Genomic DNA, 23057 nt, shown 5'->3' on the forward strand with positions numbered 1-23057 from the left:
TGTCACCTATATAGTACGCGACTGAGATAATGGGATCATACTGCTGTCTGACTTCCTGTGTGTGTGTGTGTGTGTGCGTGTGTGTGGTGTGTGACAGAGAGAGAGAGAGAGAGAGAGACACCTGCAGTGCATACATCATAAACCAAATGTCAGAGCTCAACTCATCGCTGCGCTGAGCACATCACATGTGAGTACTCCTGAACACACCTTGTATCTGTTCATATTTACTCTGTGTTCTTCTTTGTCGAAGCTGATTTGAGGGGTTTTCTTGCACAGAGAGGACATGAGTCGGGAAAAGCAAAGATAGATGTCTGTCTACACACTACAAGCGCCAAACACAGTCTTCTTCTGGTCTCATCTGCGTTGGTTGTATTTTAGTTTAAAAAACCCTGACACAATTGATGCCAAATAATTACAAGAAACGACGAGTGAAGATGTTTCCTGGGTTATTGCTGGAGTGTCTTGTGATATTTTCACCTGTAAATTACCCATGAGTTGAATCAAATTCAGTAATATTGTACGATTTTCTCATTGTTTCATCACCGGCCTTAAATAATTCATTCACCAGATATATCAAGTCTCGTTGTGTGTGTGGATCTGACCGTCATCCATTTCAGACTTAACTTCTCTTTGTGTTTTTGCTGCTCCGGATGATAAACCCTCAGAGGGATTTCAAATATCCAACTCAGAAAGTTTGAACTTAAACTTATGCAATAATCACGGCAACATTTTGCAGGTTTCACAATAGTTAACATTGATGAAATGCTTCTGCTCTTACGCAAGTAGCCCACACACATGTTCCTGTGGAACAAATCTCTAAAAATGTATAAAGCATTAAACGGTGGAAGATGTTAATGTTTATGTTCTTCATGTTGCACCTGTTAACCGCCAATGTCAGCAGTTGCTAAGGGCTACAGCTATGGGGCCTTTGAGACTGTCACACGAGAAAATCATTGTTGCCACTTAATAAGCAGTAATTCAAGAATAATAACAATAATTATAGTAATAATAATTGACTCTGGTACAGAAGCCCTGGAAAATAATGGTTGCTGACAAGTTTTTCTATTTGGAAATATTACACCGTATTTAAGATGTGTTATTCATTACAATCAATCCAAATTCACATTTATTGCATTATTTGTATTGAGGAGCTCAAGAGATCATATCATTTTACACATATTCATGTAATGGCTCGTGATTGTGATGTTTTCTGATTTGACGCAGCCTTAAAGAAAACAATCACGATGACTTGTTTTGTTAACATATTTCTGGGACGCAAACAGTTTCTGTGAAAATTAATGAGGTCTAGATTAGGACAATTACAGGTTCGTGTCATCGCACATTATCCACTGAGTGTAACCGCAGTGGGTCGACTGAACAAATAGTTTTTAATGTGCATCGCAGCTGAAGAACTGTTGTATATACTGAACCATAACGTACATGTGCAGATGTGTTTGTTGCAGTCCACGGACGTTATTCGGCATATAAACGTAACATAACACAAAATTTGACTTGACGCTCAGACGTCGAACTCTGAGCAGTAGGAGATTAATGCAGCTTTTGTCATTCATTTTTAACATAAAGTATAACTCCAGTCTTCCTGAAGCTTAAAAACTAATTTAGATCCAGGTCTACTCTGTCACAAGTCTTGTTTACTCTGTGACTTGGGTGTGTTTTCTTTTTTTGGTCGGGCAAACCAACTTTCCTTTACCTCTGGGAATTACTGAAATTAGCTGAAAGGCTTTTTGTTACACAGCAGACATTTTTAACTTGCCACTGTAAGCAGAGCACAGACGTTACTAAAGAAGGCTCCGTTTCATTCGCGTGTCCCAGTAAGTCATGATAGTGAGCCGCCATGCATAATACCAGTTTAATGCAATTCAACCATCTGTGCTTATTATGATATACACCAGTGCTTTTCCTTCAGTGGCGTTAATAATCTTTGTTAATTCCCAGATGTAAAACTGAAAAAGCCCAAAAATATATTCATCAAACGCTGTCATGTCTTTCTGGTTTGGTCTGGAATCAAACACATGAAGGATTAAGTTATCAAATCCAACTATTTATATAAGTTATATACAAATGAGTAATGATTCAGTTCTAAAGATATTTTCCAGCTTGGGATGAGCTAAAAGTGTGTTGCGTTGGGTTTCCAGTGATTCGCCCGATTTTGTGCAGCATCTTACTTGGGCACCATGAATATGGGGAATGTTCATCGCGCAACAAAAGAATGATCTAACATGGTTGCAGAAGTACTGTCCACGTTACAGTACCGATGTAACATAAGACGACACCATCACGTATAATATAGTGAAAAAGCAAATGCACCTGACACTTTCTGCACAGGTTCTCCAGTGTTTGATCTCATGTATTCACAACCAGATCTGGTCTGAACACTGATCAGTTGAGAGGAAAACGCCTTCCACGAACAATTTTTAAGTAATATTGAGCTTTTATTACTTTTACTTTGCTCTGTGTGTACTTTTAAATTCATGTCAGTTTATCAAAATGCGTACAGTGTGTTCCGAATGTAGTGATACAGCGACACATTATTTTTGTTGCGTTAGCTCCATAAAAGTAGAGCATGATGTTCAAATATTGATGCTCTGATTTAGTTTGGAACGATTACTACAATTACTTCTTCTTTTTTTTTAAATGCATCATATCCATATATTTGTAGTGTACGGCTGAAGTCTGTAACGCACAGATATTAGCAGGCACTTCTTCTTGGTGATGCTCTGCTGATCTTATTGTCTTACTGGATTTTATTTTATTTGCTTTTGTTCAGTCGATCAGTGGGATTAGGTTTAGACGAGGGATCTGGCTGGTAAATATGCTTGGCCCCGTGCTTGGCCTTCAAAAACTCCTTGTTTGTCTTTTGTGTATGTTTAGGAACATTTATGTACATAAAAAATACAAATGTACAAATATGTACAAATACAAGTCATGATTCCTACACGGTTCATTCAATAACACCCATTAAAACTGAAAGTTTTAATGGGTGTGAAGGAAAACTGAGCCACAATGCAGTGCTGCTGTTTTACTGCTATTGTGCCTCATAGTTCAAGAATAAAAGTCATTACATTTATTTATTTGTCCTTCTTGGAGTTTAGTGTCACTTTTTCTCACACTGAGAAGCTCCATGTGTTGATTCTTTTCCTCCACTGTTGGCCCTAACTCTGATATGAAAATGTAGAGTCTATGTTGCCCCGGGGTGTTTCCATACGAGAAAATAGGATTCCCTTTCATAGCTATTACTCAGAATTCGTCCTCATTGTTTGACACAAACGCAGTGGTTCAAAGTGAAACTGAAATTTTCGGAGCCGGTGCATTTGCCTCCTTCTTGTATTTCCATTTTTAATCTGTGCAAAACATCAGGAAGCAAATTGCAAACACTAAAATTGGTTAAAACAAAAGCTTGGAGACACCTGGTACCGATTTGTGTCACGTTACTTTGCCTGCAGCGTCTGTTGGCTGCAAAAAGAGGAGCAACAATCGGCACGTTGACGTGTGACTTGTCAGAGCAACAGGACGCAGCCAACGGAGCTTCAAACAGAACCGTCACCTGTGCTCCGAGTACAGATGCAAGCTGAACCATCGTTACACATTTTATAGGTTTTAACCAGCTGTTTCTCCACAATCCTTCAAATTAAAAATGATCTACAGGGTGATTTCCCATTCTGTACATCTCCCCCTCATGTGGAGCTTCACTTCCACTCAGGTTTCACTTGAGTTCAGTGCAGGTTTCTGGTGAGCAGAGTCTGTCAATTCAGACACTCAACATCAAACAATGATATTGAACTCACTGTAGCTGTGCCCGTCCGTACGCCAATCTGCTGAAGCCTGGTTTTCTTTTGCATGTGACAGTTTTCTGTCCAGTACAATTCAAAGCATAGATTACATTTTTTTTAAAGCATGCATTAATTACTTGTGCAAATATGTACCATGAAAAACTGTATTGCTCCTCAGTCCATACTGTCTGTGAACAAATACCAATTCTCATATACATTTCTAATCTCTATTCTTTGGGGAAATATCTTAATTTGAAGCAAACACAAGGTTTCAGCAGTTTAAATTGGTCAAATCAAGTGGTTACTTCTTCTAATTCCACCTTGGTCAGTGTTTTCTGGCTGGGTTGCAGCAATAACAGGAAGGGTCAATTTATTTCCACTAAAAAGAGTGTTAACCTTTGTATGTACAGTCTATTGTCTTAACTGAATGGAAGTTTAGACAAATGATTTGAAAAACTCCAATTGCCGAAGCCACATATAAGCCGCAGTCTAACTTCTGGATGAATATTTACATGTAACGATCTCTTCGCCGCAAATATGGACAAGAAGAACATTTGCAGCAGTTTCAGTGTACGTGTGGGCACCTAACTGTTATTTAAAGACATACATGAAGATGTGAACTTATCCTTTAATCTGATCTAATGGCAAATCTGTGAAAATTGTATCTACTAGATTTTAAGAAGCAAAAAAGATTTGAACACTTTCCAGAGCGTAGAGTTATTTTCTAAACGCATTGTTGTGTCTCTCAAAGTGAAGACGTAAACACAAATGTTTAAGTCCAAATGCATTCAATGTTAAAATGAAGTATAAAATAAGTACAGCAATAATAGTTTATAAAAGGTTTTGCAGAAAACACTTTCACCGACCATGTAATGTACTGCAGTAGAAGTGAGTGATGTGCAATGGTATAAATAACAATAATAGATGCTGAAAATGTTAGTCAGGATTGCAGAAAAGCTTTTTTTGAGCGATTGTCTACAACTCTCAACAGTTTTTCATCAATATTTCGGTGACTAGACTATTTTTTGACAAAAAGAAGAAGTAGTGTTCTTCATATCCACAAATAGTAAATGCTTTTTGGGGTATGGGGCTCTGTGGAAGTGTACGGCAGTTTTTCAGCATTAAACTCATTAGTTTAAACCTCATCACAGCCTCACAGTCACAGTCTTCCTGCTACACTCTCGGAGCCATGACGCAACCCAACTTCACGCGCTTCAGGTGTCCACGTCTCCACAATAACGCACAAACACGACTCCGACACGATCTACATTCACTGTAACGAAATATGAATCATCTATCTTTTTTTCCGTTCTGATCATGTGATCATGCGGCAGCCTAAAAGAAATACAGTGACGGTAAACAATGAAATAACTTTTAAACCATTGATGTGTACGGGCCATGGAGGTGAAGTGGTGGGTGGGAGAACGCAAACGTTTCTGTCTACGTCTACTGTTTCACAACTCTGACGGTTTCAAAGAAGCTTGAATGAAGTCCCCCGCATGACAACATGTTCTTTCAGTCATTGAGCAGAATGTCACTCGGTTTCCGATTTTCAACCTCTTTTCCACTGACATTTTGTTTATTTCTGAAACAGCTGAACCGTCACAGAAACTAGAAAAAACATGCAGTGCAAAGACGGTGTCTTCCCATCTTCTCAGGGCCTCCGGCGTCTTCTGGTGTTTTCGACCTTCCTGCCTCGCTTCAAATCTCACAACTGTACCCGAACTTGAAATGCTTATGAAACGCAGAGTATCAGAAAAATAGAGATGGCCCTCCGAGGGAAACCCTCTGTGGGAGAGGACGGAGGATGAGGAGACAAGAGACACTTGTGAAAAAAGTGAATCACCCTTCGTTCTTGCTTGTGGCCCACACATTCTGCCTTTTTCAGTGATGACAAGATGTGATACACTCGCCCTCGTCGGCCGCGTGACTAATGAGGGAGTCCTCACTTTCAGGTGTTTTCCACCAAAATCACAGCGAGAAGCCAACCGAGCTGAAATGTGACGGTCCACATCCAGATGCTCTTTAAGGAGAAGACCTATTCACGACACAAGACCCACTGGAAGCAAGTGTTGTTTTGTGTGGCAGCCATAACTTGAAGGTTCTGTGGAGACGAGCAAACAACATTCATTTCGAGCCCAGAGGGAAGGGAAGCAGGTGTGAGCCCTTCATGAAGGCAGTACAGAGGCAGGCAGAGAAACCTCAGAGAGGCACATGAGACGTGTGCGACATGTTTGTTTTGTCCTTGTTGTGGTTCATGTCTCTAAACCACGTCGGTAGTGCGTTCGTAGCGTTCTGGGCCTTTTACTGATCCCCGTAGCTGCCGTTAGCTCAGTTTGCATGGGGGGAAAGCTGTCCTGGGCCAGATCAGCCCCCTCACGGGATTGGAGAAGTTTTCTTTTGTGACGATGCCTGAACATCAGTGTTTCAACATGGCACGAGAGCAAAATCCTCCTTTAACCCCTTCTAATCATCTGCATTTTGAATGCTTTGTCCGCTCTACTTCTGACTAACTGCACTTCAACACAATGTCTTGTCTTCATCGTTTTGAACATGGATGAGTGGATTTTCAAGCGGCTCGCCAGTTTTTACTGAGAAGAAACAAACAAAAATTGAACAAACGCCGACAGTGGCTGTCAGTCAAGTTTCATTTGCCGTCTCTTTACCTTTTCTAGAAGCTCAACACCATAAAGCGTGTCAAGGTTTGTTAGAGGACGTCTTCCCTCACTGTTTGACGCCCCAAATAATACCGCATCAGCACAGTTGTGTAGTTATAGCAGTGGTGTGTGTGTCTTCAATAAGGGCGATTGCAAGCTGTTCAACACAACCCTGACAACCGTGCGAGCAGACGCAGGGATCCACAGATGTTCTATTGCTGTCGTTTTGAGTGCAGACGAGACTCGACGGCAAATTTCGGAGCAGAGATAAACACAAGCAGATGTTCGGCTCCCGCGCAGGTGTACATGCACCCAAGGAGTAATAAAAAGAATTATTAGGTAATGTGGAGTGTAATCGGATCTGTATACGGGGTGAATGACAAGTGATTTTTTTCTTCATTGCATCAAAACACTTGATGAGACGAGGAATGAAACACAAGACTTTAATCCATACACTCAACTGGACTGTGCAGTGCTGAAAATCTAAATGAATTTACTAAAAAAAAGCATAAAAACCTGGATTTTTGATAAATGGAGCAGGGTCCATTGAAAGAAATTTTATTTAGTTAGTATTTTATTCAGAAGAGTGCACACGTCTAATTGGCCGAGGCCAAACAATCCTTAATGACTGTCTTTGATCTTATAATAGAAAAATGAAAGTGAGTAGTCTGATAATATGAATAAAAGAATGTTCTGGATCACTCCCTTCAACTGGATCCTCACCATGCTCCCTCCCTCAACCAAATTTGGCACAAATCGGTTCAGTACTTTTTGTGATACACGTCGGCTGGTGAAACAAAACTTTTTACATTTACGAGTTTGTGAAAATAGCACCGGGATCATTTGCTCGATTTAAATCTGACCAGTTTGAGTTTTATCAACATGTGCTCATTTATCAGAAACAAGAATTAGTTCAGGTTAAATATCATATAGTGAAATGTCTTCCAGGCGAGACGACTGTCTGGTTTGACATGAACAAACTCGTGCCCATCACAATTTGATCAAACCCACAGATCTTTATTTTGAATTCTAGTCAAATTTTTTTCTGACACCAAAGATTCAAAAAAGAGTTCACAGGGAAATGTGTCAAAAATAAGCGAATAACGTTTGATGCCAAGGTTTTACCTCGTACCAGTGTAACATACTGTAATGGAGCTTTAATGGAGCAATGTCACAAACCAGCTGCTGTTTATATTTGGTTATTAAACCATGATGAAAATGTAAATTAGGTAACTTCAAGAGATAATTTCTGATATTTGTATCTGTACGAATATCATTTAGGTTGTTTTAGAATTTATACACACGGAAGAGAAGAGTTTGATAACTGGTTTGAGATGAAAGATTTTTTTCTTTTGGATAATGAATTTGTTTTTTTTGTCAGACCACTTTATATAACATCAATTTTCTTTTTATCTGTTGAAGACTACAAAATACACAGATTCACGTACCTGCATTCTATAGAATACATGTCAACATATTGAAGAAAAATTATAATTTTTCCTGAAAGAAACAAAGCCGAGAGTGATAGTAGGTTCCTTTTGTAGCGACGCACACAGGGACTGGTCATGGAGAAGGTAATCATATGGAGAGAAGATGAAATGCGTCGAGGGTTTAAATCTCCTGATATATTTATTTTGCCATAGATATATTAAAGTCACATGATCCCATTTCTCTCTACAGCTGCCCCGGCAAGACAATCTCGCCCAAAATCTATTTCGTTTACCCGTTTACCGCATTAAGAACTCAATCTTCGTGTTTCCTTTTTAGGAAGTGTTACATTTTTAATTTGCCTTAAACAGCTGTTTTATGAATATTTTTCCTGCAAGTTCATGGCTTTCTCTATTCTGATACTCTAATTATGTGTCTGAATCAGTACAATAATATGACCAGGGGAGAATCAACTGAGCGATTATAATGAATTAGGACTGACTGAGTTATTTACATCGTGCTAGAAATAGATAATGAGTCCAGTGAGACTCTTCTCAAATTTTTTTGGATTTGTGTTATAAGACGGCAATTCAAATAACAATTTTAGCCAATTAAGTTGAGTTGTTTGTTTGTGTATCTTTTAGATAAAGCAGAATCAGAGGCTAAATGATGCGTTTTAATGTGCTTGATTATGGCATCATTACACTGCCTAACTAATGGGTTTTGTTCATATTTCATCTGATATCATAATGTGTATTGTATAATGACGTACACATTTTGTCCAAAACAACTCATTAAGCGATAAAGAGATAAACTAGTGAAGGTTCAGTGAGATGATCTCGCCCTCTTCCTCTGTAACAACCAATCAAACTTCATTATTCTGACTTTGGGTTTGATCAAGAACTCTGTGTGTTTTTTCTAGACCAATCCGTGGCGAGGGAGGTGCACCGGCTCTTAAAAAGGTTCCTCTGATAAATATTCAACAGTTCCTCCGGATCACTGAACACCGAGGGACGTCTTAACAGACAATCGTAAGTATACTATTTATTTTTAAACGTAGCTAAATATTCATATACTTCACAGTATGAAAAATATTTATTGGCGCACACACCAAATATCAGTTTCATTTTTTCCCTATTTTTTATTTTTCTCCTATCTGATACTTATTTTGAATCATAAACATAAACAACATAATCATAAACAGCAGGGCTGGAATGTCATAATGAGTTTTTTATTTATTTTTCTCTAATTGAAGACAATATTTATGAATCACAGCACAAATCAATCCTTTTTCAATAAAACTGAATGAAATAATGAATTAAAGATAAATGTACCAACAGTAAAATTAATTGAAATTTTTTTTTTTTATAAATCTGTTATTACATTTTTTTTTAATGGTTGCATTTGTTGTATCTTGCCTGTGACAGGCAAGATACAACAAATGCATAAAGAAAGAAAGAAGAGACTTCTATCTTTCTTTATGCTTTGTCGAAACTCTTTGGTAGTCCAGCACTGGGCAGCTGACCAGTACTAAGTGGACGACTGCTATAAACAGAAATTTACAATTTAACCGAATTTATAATAATAGTCTTATAATAAAGCAGGAAACCTTTTTTTAAATAGACCTTTTAAAATACAATATATCAATTTGAACATTTGTACGTTCACACATTTCTATGGTTTTCCTAATAAGAGTATAGTTAGACCAACAATTTTTATTCCAGTTCAAACTGCATACGACAAACTTTTTTGTAATTGATTTAGGTTCAATTCTGTCCGAGGATCCTCTGAAGGCAGGACTTTAGTTTGTGTAGGTGAAAACCAGTAACATTTCACTCAAATGACATCCAACCAGTTCCTATCTTGTACTTTTCTTTTTCTTTGCATTTGCTCCCCTCCATCACATCTCCACTGGGGTCGTCCCTCCCCTCCCCTCCCCCTTCATCTCCCTCCTGACTACAGACGTGATCGTCCGACGCGATTTCTGGGTTATTGCTCCACAGGTGCGATGACTTTGAACATCATCAGTTTCTTCCTCGTCTTCAGTCTCAAGTCTCGTCCTTTTACAAACTCTGATGTCAAAATATGATGAATAATGCAATATTACCTATTTTCTATCGATCCCATCTGACTGGTAGAAATGTATTATAGTCATGTGTTTACAGTCCTTCATTTCGAACATCCATAAACCATTTGCTCTGAGACTTTTCTCTCCGCAGTGTATCTCCAAAGATTTTAAAGATTAATAATTAACAACTTAATAGCTCACTGACCTGATTTATGTAGGGAACCATAAATAGTTTTTTTTTATATATTTCTCTTCTCCACATATCAAACAGGTAGTTTAACTGTCTGATATTTTAAGTCCTGGACATTTGATTATAACATTTTGAAGCCACAAGCATAATTTTATGTGTTATGATTATTGCTGGTATAAGTACAATAAAAAATATTTATTGTTACAAATATGACATATTTATTTATTTACATTGATGGCTCTGACAAATTTTTACATTGCAATGTTTATTATTGCGCAATGAGAGAGATTTGCTGCCAACTTGTTTTGAAGAAATTTTTGGGACAATTTTTCTTTTATTGGACAGCTGATAGGAAGGAGATGACAGGACATTTAGGGACAGAGAGACAGAGAGATGGGGAATGACACGCAACAAAGGTACCCACGGACGGACACGAACCAGGGACAAAGCATTCACGGTCGGCACCATATGGTCACCAGTATGCCCCAACTTTATTTTTATACCACAAAAATATTGTCTTGGAAAAGTATGAATAAGGTACACATCGTTACATAATATAGTTGCAATCCAGAAAAATATTCTCAACAGAAACAAAACTATTACTTTTTTCCTATTTTTTAACGTTTGATATTTTTTGGGGCTATTTTATACAGTGTAATGTGTAAACACAAATTGAAGATGTGAATTTTATTTAGCTGTGACATAAGATATGGAGTCGAGTCCCATGCTTGCGCTCACACATCGCGACTCAAACTCAGAAGACCTGATAAGACCTTAGTTTATCTTTAACTGAAATGAAACAATATTTATAGTTTGGCTTGGTCAATTTTAATTTTTTACTAATTTTTTTAAATCAAATTTTCATGATTGTGTTTGGTTGTAGGGGGAAATAATTAAAACATGAGGATTAATTGAAAAACATAAACATGATCTATAATTTTTCTTCTAAAGGGTAAAATCACTATCAAGCAGCATGAAAAATCTTTGAAAAGATTTTCTGTGTGTACAAACATGACATAGTGTATATACACCTTAGAGAAAAAAACACAATGTGTGGGGGGACTGCAGAGAGATAAGGGAGTGATACAGGGAGAGAGAAAGAGAAACATCTATCTTAAACCACAGTCTAGGTGTGCTGCTGGTGCTGTGGTCTTTTTTTTTTTGTCTCTTCAAGCGTGGAGAGATCCGCCTTTCGTGGAACAAGGGAGGAAGAGAGGAGGTGTGAGCGGCAGGAGGGGGGGGGGGGTTTAACGACGACGACGATTGGGATAAGAATCTGCACCTTAACTAAATCAAAGCCCACCACAACCCAGTGTGCGCTCTATGTCTCTTCTCTCTAACAGTTGTCTGTGTCTTTTCATCCAAAGCCCACCACAGGCCGCCTACTCTCGAGTCTCTGAACCTCCCATCTTTTATCTCCTTAAATCTCTCTAAATCTGAGACCACCACAGACCCCTCTTTGCTTCCTGCCGAGTGGTTTAACTCTGCAGCAATATTTGATATATATACCAAGTGATATGTTTATATTTATATATATATATAAGGATGTCTCTATAATATTTTCTTTACTGAACTTACACTTTTCAAATTAGTTTTTTTCTAAATTCATCATTGAAATGTAAATGGATAAAAACAAACAAAAGACCTAGTCTTAACAGATTTTAGTTTTATTACAATTTAAGTTAAGTAGTGTAAATGTAAAGCGTCTTTATCTGTATTCTATCTATGAAAGGTTATTATTATTATTATCGCTGTTCTTAAGTAGTCTATATATCATTCATATGAATTTTTTCTTAAATATCTGTTTTTCAGACTTGTGACTACGATGGGGAACTTAATTCAATCTGTCATCATTTTCTTCACTCTTCTCAGCTCAGCCACAGGTACGATTATTACCAATTGATTCCTTTATTTTAACTTGGGGCAGGACATGGTTTTTGCACATCAACACATGACACCCCTTTCACTCTCCTAGGTGCTGAGGTGGTATACGGTCGGGTAGGAGAGACTGTTACCCTAGAGTCTCCAGCAGTGTATACATATGTGTACTGGAAGTTTGGTAAAGAGGATGGCCTTCAACTTGCCTGGCGAAATCACTTAGGTGGAGGGGGAGTTATTAAAGGTAAACAACACGTTGAGCTAGATACAATATCGTATTTTTTTCTATCAACCAATGAACCATGGTCTCTACGTTGCAAATGCATTTTTCGACAAAAACAATCACCTGCTTCTTGCTTTGCAGATGTACCCTGGAATGATATGTTGGCCTTGTCTGCCAACTCACTGACCATCAAAAAAATCCAACCAGAAAACTTTGGGACATATTTTTGTATTGTATTGACTCGGAACAGTGTACTTCCCACCATCACTACCACCAACCTTATCAAGCTTGATGGTAGGAATAAAAATAAAGTGACATGTTACTCACTAAATGGTTGAAATTTTGGGGAAATTATTTTCAGTTGATTGAAATGTAAAACCAAAGACCATGAATTGTTTTCCATTATGTTTCCTTTGCCCTGCCGTATTTTCTGTTCTAGTGAGAATGAACCCGTCCTCTCCTCTGCTGCCCGGGGAATCTCTGACTCTGGCCTGCACCACGGAGACTCCTCAGGGTCTCAAGAAGCCTGAGATTCACTGGCTGGATCCCAGAGGAGAGAGAATGAAAAATAGCCAAGGAACAGTCAAGATGAGAGTCAAGAGCCAAGACGATGGCATGTGGACCTGCTCTGTGGCAAACAAAAAACAGGTCCAAATATCTGTAAAAGTTGTTGGTGAGTTGCTGTGGATGCACAAGTAAGAATTTGTTTTACAGTAGTGAACCCTCATCCTGACGACAGCATCGTTTCTTCCTCTTCTAGACCTTTCTCCGGCTCCTTTACATCCTCAGTATACATCGAAATCATCGCCCATCACCGTCCCCTGTTCTATTTCTCCCCACATCACCTGGCAACAAATCAAAGATAAGGGCATCCAGGAAGTTCACTGGCAATTCTTCCCTAAACCATCATCAGGTCTCAGTGCCGGGGACCCACAGAGGCTCTTCTCCCTCTCTCTGGGAGACCCACTGAGCTGGATCCCAGACGCACACAGAGAACTGAGGCCTGCACAAGACCCCAAAACAGGAAATCTCGCCTTGACCAGAAAGCAAGGCAGAGAAGAAGACAGAGGAGACTACGTGTGCACTATGAAATTCAAAAACGGCGTGACCATGAACAGGACTGTGCACGTGGAGGTGCTACAAAGTAAGTCTGAACAAACTGCTCGATACAAGACCCGGCTCTGTTGCACTCTCATCTGTCATGTGAAAATTCGTTAGGTCGTTCATTCGTTATCGCAGTGTCCACATTGACTTTTTCTGTGCATCTTCCTAATCATCATTCATAACAAGTTGGGGACTCTTCTTCTGTTCTCTTGCACCATGCAAGTGTTTAATCTCTCCGCTGCAGTTTATTTGAAAGTGTCCCTGGTGTGACACGAGTCTAATTCAGTGGCTAATACACTCCGCTTGTTTTAATAGTGTGTAACAAGATGTCCCTTTGCCAGAAAGGGGCGTGATAAAACAAAGAATTTTAATTTGAATATGTGCTCTGCGCTTTTATGATGCAAAACTTACATTTCTCATTTTCATCTGAACTATTATTTAACCAAGGGCAAATTAAAAGAAACAAGTGCACCGATCCGATGGCGGCATTAGGCACAAGTAAGGCCTCGACCTGCTTTGGGACGCCCTCCCTTGTTGTCCTACAGCAAATTTATGTGCCCTGTCTTAAGCTTTGTCTCTCCGAGAATTACCACCACCGACCACAAAACTAATTTAACTTAGGCATTTATTTAAAAGATTATTGAATTATGAAATACAGAGCTGAGAGGGAATGCTTATTTAACACAACTCACGCTGTGCCCTAGCATTATTATAATAATTAGTATTATTATTATTATTATAAGGCTTAGTCAGATTCAAGACAACAGCATTAAAAAGGGACTTCTTTATAAACATTCTTTGATTTCTTTGTTCTTTCTTCTCTTCTTCTGTTCTGTCTCCAGTCGTCTCCTCTCGTGGAACAGGCCTCGTTTCTGGCCAGTCGCTCAACCTGACTTGCAGCATCGGTCGCCCACTGCCCTCTGACCTCCAACTGCAATGGTCCCCACCTAAACCATCGTCCCTGCCGTCACTGCAGTCTGACCGTCACCCTGCCCACCTCACCATCCCCGGAGTGAGCACAGACGATGGAGGAAATTGGCGGTGTGCTTTGTGGCAGGGCAAAACGCGGCTGACGTCGGCTGCCATCACCTTGAAGATCGGTGAGCACAGGAAGTGGACAGGAGAGCAGGAAATATGACATCAGCATGACCTTGTGGCCACAGTCTTTCAGGACAGAAACGTGGTTTTACACGACGTATTCTCTGTACTGTAGACTGTCCGATGACTGTCCCTCTCCGCTGTCTGCAGAACCCAAGCTGAGTGTGTGGATGCTGGTGATCATATGCAGTGCTGCAGTCATCCCCATCCTCCTCATCATCCTCGGTTTCATCCTCTGCCGACGCAGACATGTACTGTTAAATCAGTCCTACATCTTTTTCATTTAGATCACAATGAGCCGTTGTTTTGGCATTAACAGTTTAAAATCTGTCTCTCTCTATGTCTGTCTCTCTTTGTGGCCGACATTAGCGGAAGATGCGACACCTCAGGCACCAACTCTGCCGATGCAAAAAGTACGTACTTACCATTTCCTGGACTGATGAAATGGCTCCAAACACACATTTACACTCACACACTCATCAGCACTGAGATCTGAAAAACACGTTTAGCCATAAGGTGTTTTATGAATCTGCAATAATGAAATAAACAGCTCAACTTCGCTGTTTGTAGCTGTGGGTCTCGTTCAATAGCTCAAACAGAAACCTGTGACTTTCCGTTTCAGCCCCAAGCCTAAAGGATTCTACAGAACATGACATTTCCCAGAGAAACATTTTCAAGAGGACATGGCAACCAATTGAATTTCTGTACAGATAAGATAGATTTTTTTTCTCTCTCTCTGTCATATCTACTTATCTCTGAAGCTCTGTTCACTGTTTTAGATGAGGGTCTGAAGGTTTGAGTCAAAGTTCTGTCATCGTTGAGATGTAAGATAACACGCTGTTATCATAGAAATTGTATTTTTTTATTTTACAGTTGTATATATCAGCCAGTTTGGATTATTTTCATCAACTTTTTGTTGAAATGTTTTATATTCCATTTAATCATATTATTATTTGTGACTATTAATGTAAACAACTGTTCATATTACACTTGATTTAAATTCTAATGTTGGCTTCAGGTATTTTAGACTTATTGCTGTGTGGTGTATTTTTTTATGGGTCCATAATACTGCATTGAAATGCTGGGTTACTTTCTGCTATAAATATGTACATGTCAGATAATGATACTTTATTACAAAAAAATAAAACCTTTGACAGAATAATGTTGTTTGATGGATTTAAAGACAGTGTAGTCGTACCAGCTCTGAGATGGGCTCTCCCTCGGCCCCACCGGAGAGGTTGTCATCTGGCATTGGATTTCAAGCTTTTCCAAATTCTTCAAATTGGGAAGAAAGAAAGAGTTAGATTATTAACTCTCACAGGCACTTGTCCATCTGTCTGGAGCATTTGCGCTTCACCTGAAGCTTTTCCACAATAAATTCAAAATATATTTAGTAGTTATCGCTCTCTCACGTGCATCAATGTGCAATTTTGAAAGGGGAATGACTGATGTCGCAGCATGCAACAAAAGAGGGAATCTGCTGTTTCTAGATGTTCCAATTTGATAATTGAATATAATTATTGAATTTTAATAATTATAATAATAATAATAAATGTCATTTACGAGCGGAGTGGTCTAGACACGACTCCAAAAAGCCACATTTATTGGCCCTGCTAGCCACATGACTCAGGGAATCACAACATCAACATCTCAACAGCTATGTCATGTAATGCTCCCAAATTTTGCAGTTATTCATGGTTCCCAGAGGATGAATCCTAGTGTCTTTTCCTCTCACACCACCACAAGGTTTTGTGTGAAATGTCTCAACATGCACTAGATGGATTGCTCTAATACCAGTACCCTGCCTTTTATATTCAGCACCTTCATCAGGTCAAAATGCTTGTACAGTACTTTACACTGCATCTGCTCAACAAGGTCAACTTACACCCTATATTCTTTAAGGTCTTTCCTGTGTCAGATGTTCTAGTATTTTTTCATCCTCACTTTTGGCTAAATTTGAGATGCTTTCAACATAGTAAAGGCCTTTATTGTAATTTTATTAAAAATACTGTCTATCACCTTACAAGTGATGGATTTATGACGAAAAACATTCCTAGCAGCTGCATTACCTGCAACTCTACAGACTGAGAATACATACATTGATCAGTTTTATCATGTCATACTAATGGGTTTTTAAGTGTTGACCACCCATTTCCAGTCTCCTTCCCACCAAATCGAGTAGTTAGTGTAAAAGCCTCCAATCGTCTGCCTTTTCTTTTTCACAGCTTCCTAAAAAATGTGTTGCAGCCGAATTTAAAACCCATTTCAAATGAACAACTACATTGAAATGCAGGAGAGAGAGAAAAAACCTTACACAGAAACACTTCCATGCGGTTCTCTGTTGATCAAGATGGCAAGATTCATGCCTGTCGCTGCTCAGATATTTGACGTGATCCACTACCTGAAACCACCAGGCAGGACACTAAGAGGAGACGTTGGCAGAGATCAGAGAAAGACTACCAAATGATCAACTCAACAGTTCGCAGAAAGATGCAGAACACGTGGGGATCGCTGTACATAAACAAATGATGACTCATCTGCTGGAGCCTGGAAGAGGAAAGCACATTACGCGTTTCCTCAAAGAGTCGAATCTCAGCTTTAGATTGACCCGCTCTTCCGCTGGACTGTCTGCAGCCTGAGAGGAGGCTACAGAAACCAACAGGCCAATAGAAACAGAGAGCATGATGTTGCCTCTGAGTTCAGGACACCTGATGGATAGAGGGTAAAAACACAGATACTGTATAACATTACGCAAACATGCAAACAGAGCAACATGCACATTGTAGACATCACCTGTGCACACTGTATAAGAGGGTGTTGTCTTTGGTTTGGAGGAGGTTCAATATGACTGTGGGGCCTCTCCTATCTCTGCACAATGGTGTTTTTTGGAGCAAGGGAATTGAACGAAGAGCGCAGATTGCTCAAATCTAGCAGACATATTGAGCTGTTCATGATAATCAAAGCATGTCAATTCAGATGGTGCATTATTTTGTAGCCAAACCATTGATAACCCGCCGTATCGGATTAGATTAACAGACATTGCATGATGGAATTCAGGCATGTTGGTTCTGCATTATTTAAGTTCCCTTCCCTTTTTTTTTTTAAATTGGCAAAGAAAAAGAGGCATAAAAAGTATGACTCAGCATTTATCAGTCTGTGTGTGCGTGTGTGTGTGTGTGTGTGTGTGTGTGTGTGAGAGAGGGTTATTTGTATTCTCTTCGTTTGTAGAGCAGCTTCAACAATATCACCTCTACACCACACAGACACACCAGATGCCCACTCTGTAGCTCCAAAAAACTGTCAACATGTTTTTGTGTGCATGTCCCATTTATTTATTTTTTTTCTTGGCACCTAATTCCCACAGCCACTGTCAGCTTGTGTACTTCACGGGGTTTTAGTATTCAAACCAGACTAATTAAAGCAGAGGAGGACTGTGTAGTTGTTTATCTCCAAGTATGTTTCAGTGAGCTACAATTTCTGGTTGCACATCACCACAATTTCTCATCGTCTGCGTGTCTGTACTGATTCAGAGTTCGGCCATTCATTAAAAAAATAAATAAACACAGTACACTCCCAGCTGCCGTTCTGTGACAACTTTGTCACAGGTCCAGTTTTTCTAATTAATGTCAGGAAGTTGAAGGTTTGTTTTGCCACCTATTCATAAATGTTTTTTGGGTTTTTTTTTAGTGCTTCAGTCCACATAGAGCCAAAGAAACAAGAAACTACTGTGATTATGCAATGTATGGCTAGTAAGTTGACAGTGAAACAAAAGCAACAAACAGAAATCCACCACACGAACCAACAAATTGAGGCGGGAAAAAAATGGATTGACAGCCTCCCCTCTTGTTCAGGAAATACTTAACAAAACGCAAACATTTAACTGCACAGCGTTACTCGGAGGACATCTGTTTAACACTGCAGCAGCGTTGTGGGCAGAAGGACATGACTCCATAAATCCACCAGCGGAAACAAATTTACTTCCGAGGAGAAATATTGCTGCTCGGGAAAGGAGATACCAAAGCCTTTAGGGACCAAGAGGAGTTACAATATGAAGAGAGACAATGTGAGGGTGTTAACAAGGACACTGCAGACATGGAGGAGAGTAAGAGCTACAGGCTCATCCTCGAACACAGTCACGGTATTAGACGAGTTTTTGTGGCACAGAAACCGAGAGATCAGAAGTGTGTAAGGGGCGGTAGTGGTAGATTTACTCTAGAACTGTACTTCACAACAACTAATGCGTTTGATCTTGCATATTTAATTTTTGGAATGCTCCTGGACACATCTTCAGTGATGTTCCCTGGGGTCGTCAGTCATTGGGTGTTTAGCGTCATAGAAACCCTCTGTCTCTGTATGTATGAGTATGATCTTGGACACAGGGCAACCTGACCTTACTGAAGACTAAGCATTCCCTCTAGCAGGACAGAAAATTCCCTGACAGTACCAGTCACTTCCATAGGAACCCGGCTGACCCTCCTCTCAAAGCCCTCGACTAACAGATCAGGACCTCTTAGACCAAGTAGTGCCCGAGAATCCGTGGGATGGAGGATGTCATGTTGGTATTCCCAGACCTTAAATTTGCCAGATGGGCCTGACTGGTCTACTGCGGCTGGCCAGGCTTCTAGCTCTTTGTTGGTCGCTGGGATGGATGTTGTGTCTGCTTTTCCCAGGCTCTTCACTGGTTTCTCAGTGACGGATGGTATCTGGGTGCCTCACCAGGGATCTCGACTTTGCCCGCTTGAAGCTCACGTGAGCCCAGGTGATCAAGCTCATTGGGAACCACGTGTTCCCTGGCATAAATCTGTTTGTCGTGTACAGAGTATGTTGTGATCTTAATGAAATCTAATGAATTGTTACAAATTAAACTACCCAACAGCAAACTTGTTAAAATTGGCATCAGTCCGCTGCCAGTCTTAACATCCAATTGCAGCTTACCATTTGTGCATCAGTAACTTGGCAATAACATGTTAAATCTTCTGCTGATTAATACTCATAATTAGTTGAAAATGCTTATTTTTTTAGAGGATTTTGAATGCAATCATTGTCACTGTATTTTTTCAAATGGTATTGAGTAAACGACTTGAGTTATTCTGTTATTCTGTTGTTTAGGATTTGTGTGCATATGTGACATAAACAGACTAATCTGTCAGCAGACATTTTATCTTATGGGAACAGTTAATGTTACAGAGACAAAATTCTGGTCAAATGGTTCTGTACTGCAAATCTCCTGTCACCGAAAGTCTGCACTCAACGCCACAGCAGAGGATTAAAAAATAGCGAATTGACTGCCACCATGCTGTGGACAGTTTTGTGTCTAATCAGGCTCCCAGGGACCGAGGTGGGGCGTTGAGCGTTTCGGGAGGCAGACTGGTCTCCCGATGCTTATTGGTTTTTTGGGCTCCAACTGCGGCAACATCGCACTCACTGTGCTCGGTGAGTCTAAACGGCGTCTTTCAACCTCCTGTGTTTCCTGCTCTGGCAGTCTGAGCATGTGTACCTGTCTGTCTCTGCCTCTTTTTCTGCGAGTCTTTCTCTATTTCTCAGGCTTGCTGATTGTTCTCTCTTTATTTCAGCTCAGTGTGCCTTTGGACACCTATAATTGGCAATAAAAAAGATGAAGTGCTCTCTCCAGTCCAGTGAGGGTCATGTAATAGAAAAAGCACAAAAGTCCATAATTGTGAAATATATTTTCTTCTGGGCCAACGGTCTTTGGCAGCTCTGCCCGTTAATGTGCTTGTGAGGACACTCTCATTTAAAACAAACACCACTGGGACTGTAGGTGCTCGATCTATCAGCCGCACAAACCCACACACACACAAACACACACACACACACACACACACGTCTTACAACAAGAGAAGGGAAAAAAAGGATCAACCACTGTAATTGTAAGGTTCTTAATAGAGGAACAATTGATTTTATTCTACATGGCATATGGGTGAATTACTGTATCATGATGAAACAGTCAATATTATATATATATATCATACATTGATATTAACATTAAATGTTGAAAAACAAACATTGAGCACATTTTAACATTTACTGTTATCAATTTAAAATAATTGTGTACTGTGTTGCTTTATGTGAAATCTTTCTATGAACCACTTTAACCCACATTGCACCAACCGGCACCACAGGGAATTATAGTTTGTCATTTGTTTCAGCAAGAAAAACACATTTTACAAGACATTAACACAGTGAACGGTTAATCAAGATAAAACACTAAAAACCATTACGCTAAATGAACTCAAGGACAGAAAGTTTGACTTGTGTTTGAAAAAAGTTTCAAGCTCATTCCGAAATACGGTTTGTGTCTACATGGTGTCATTATTACTGTCTCTCTTGGTAAAAGCCAAATAGCCCAAATATATGGCCATTATCTTTATTTATGACTTATATCACATCAATTAGTCTTCTTAGAACTTTTTAATGTTCCAGCAGGCAGTAGGGGAATTGGCAACATAAACAAAGGAGACGCAAATGTGGAAAAATGTCTGAGAGTGAAACCAGACTATATTGTAAATGATCGTTTTATTTTTCAGCCGCAAGGGAGCTCCTATAAACTCAATTATTCCAGCAACAGCAGCAATAAAATCTTAGATTCACAGAGGACCGTCACAGGGAGAAGATAATGGTGAATGAGCAACAGATCTGTTGGAAATTTGTATCAGTTTTTAGTCATCACTTAGTGGATGGCAATGTCATTCTGCGCTGGTCCAGACTGGAATATCTCAACACCTGTTGATGGCTTGACTCTTTGTAGAGACAGTTATAGTCCCAGAGGATGAGTCCTGCTCGTGTCTCAACAACATGTGGATGGATTGTCAAAAGACTTCTCCTCTCCTTCTACTTACAGTACTTTCTTTTTAATGTGTTTTTAATTTGTTTTAATATGCACCAAAACACCAAAGCAAATTCATTCAATGTGACATGATTCTGATTCAATACTTTATTTTTTATATCTGATGTAAAGCAGTTTGAATCGCCTTGTTGTTGGAAAACACAGTTGAACAGTGAACAGTTGAAAAAGAGAAAGTATTTATTAGTCTTGTATTACCGTTCTTGTTTTTTGTTAAATTTCAAACTTGTTCTGGATGAATTTGCCATTTTCAGAAGTAGCACCGTTCATTTTATTGTACTGTTTTTCTCTTGTACAATAACAATAAAGGCTTTCTTTTCTACTCTATTCTATACATGCAATACAAATAAATTTGCATTGCTTTGTATAAGCACACACATACAGTGCATTCAGCGGCCATCAGCTTTGCACTCATTCTATATATCTTATACCTTTCAATCAATTTCTCAATGATGAGCAGAGTAGAGTCGGGTGCCTCCATAGACACCTCATCTCCAGGTCAGCAACTGAACTCAGTGCAGAAACGTTACATCCAGCTGTGTAAGGACCCCAGTACACCACCCTGGGCCAGAACTTTTCAAAGAGAGGTAGCAAGATCAATGCAGATCGAACATGTGCATGATCTTCATTCCCTGCTCCCTTTGATTTATAGTGTCCTTCATCCTTTTTGTCTTGTTCTCTCTCTCTCATTAACAGTTAAGCAGTGCAGCGAGTGGATTCATGTCGGGGGTCCGTGTTACTATTTCAGCAAAATGACAAGCATGGAGTCTCTGAGGAGCAGGGACAGCTGTGCAGAGATGGGAGGCCATCTCACCACACTGCACACCATAGAGCAGCATGTACATCAGAATGTGTGCGTGTGTGTGTGTGATCACAGAATGAAATGAGAGGTTGTGCATACCCTGCCATGCTTGATATACCCAAATCAGACAATGCTAAATTATCATGACATCAAGACCATATGATGACGAATGACTGGTTGTATATGAATAAGATGTCGATCGTGTATCTCATCTTCAATGTGAGAGAAGTCATACCATATCATTACATCAGATCATATGATCGTAGATTATTTCTCGAACTAAATAAACTTTGAATTTTCTCTCAAGAAACATCTTAGAAATATGTTGACCTTGACTTTGATCAGCTCCAAAAGTTAATCATCAGGAGTTACTTTCCCCAATAATAATCCTACCAAGTTCGGTGTAAATCAGTCTATGCATTATTGAGTTATTTTGTTTGTGTACACACACACAGACACAGAAACACACACACACACACAGGGGCGAAAACCTTACCCTGCATCTGTGGCTATGCTGTCATGCAGGGTAATGAACGCTTCTGCAGAGCCCTGCTGACCAGCAGAGGTGTTCTTATTCGCCCTGATTGGGTCGGTGAGTGTGTGCTGTCCACATAATGGTGTGTGTGTGTGTGTGTGTGTGTGTGTGTGTGTGTGTGTGTGCGTGTGTGTGTGTGTGTGTGTGACTGTGTGCGTGTGTATCTGTAAAGATGAAGGAACATAAAAAAAGGCTTTGTGAGGCAAGGTCACATTATCTGGTGCAAAGGTATTTAGAGTTTAAGACCAGAAGCTCCACTTTATCTGAGCACATCACAGGGGTTTTTGCAGACCAGGTTAGATTTCCCTTTCCCTGCACTTTTCCTGCTTTGGCCAACTGATCCAAACGTTTGCAGATCTTGGCAAAAAACTGACAGGCAAAATGTAAATTTGCGCCATTAATCAAAAGTCTTCAACCATGT

At 39.6% G+C, this 23057-nt stretch overlaps 2 protein-coding genes across 3 annotated transcripts; both read left to right on the top strand.

The window, feature by feature from the left end:
• The first annotated feature begins 63 nt into the window (after positions 1–63).
• On the top strand, positions 64–15596 carry cd4-1 (CD4-1 molecule). 2 transcript variants are annotated; one of them, XM_035642165.2, is made up of 12 exons: positions 64–187; positions 8799–8907; positions 9839–9879; positions 11947–12017; positions 12110–12256; positions 12377–12529; positions 12675–12908; positions 12996–13379; positions 14182–14439; positions 14588–14688; positions 14807–14850; positions 15060–15596. In XM_035642165.2, the coding sequence occupies exons 4-12, from the start codon at positions 11960–11962 to the stop codon at positions 15088–15090; spliced, it is 1410 nt and encodes a 469-aa protein (XP_035498058.1). In that variant the 5' UTR covers positions 64–187; positions 8799–8907; positions 9839–9879; positions 11947–11959; the 3' UTR covers positions 15091–15596. The 2 variants fall into 2 exon arrangements, with proteins under 2 accessions (XP_035498058.1, XP_035498050.1); XM_035642157.2 differs by lacking the exon at positions 9839–9879.
• A 2933-nt stretch (positions 15597–18529) lies between these two features.
• On the top strand, positions 18530–22880 carry si:ch73-86n18.1 (uncharacterized protein LOC564061 homolog). Its single transcript, XM_035643123.2, is given in 6 exon segments — positions 18530–18575; positions 19760–20039; positions 20154–20161; positions 21684–21847; positions 21850–21886; positions 21996–22880. Coding segments are annotated over 6 exon segments (726 nt in total). The 3' UTR covers positions 22187–22880.
• The last annotated feature ends 177 nt before the right edge of the window (positions 22881–23057 follow it).

This window comes from Scophthalmus maximus, chromosome 1, assembly GCF_022379125.1.
Source record: "Scophthalmus maximus strain ysfricsl-2021 chromosome 1, ASM2237912v1, whole genome shotgun sequence".
NCBI lineage: Eukaryota > Metazoa > Chordata > Actinopteri > Pleuronectiformes > Scophthalmidae > Scophthalmus > Scophthalmus maximus.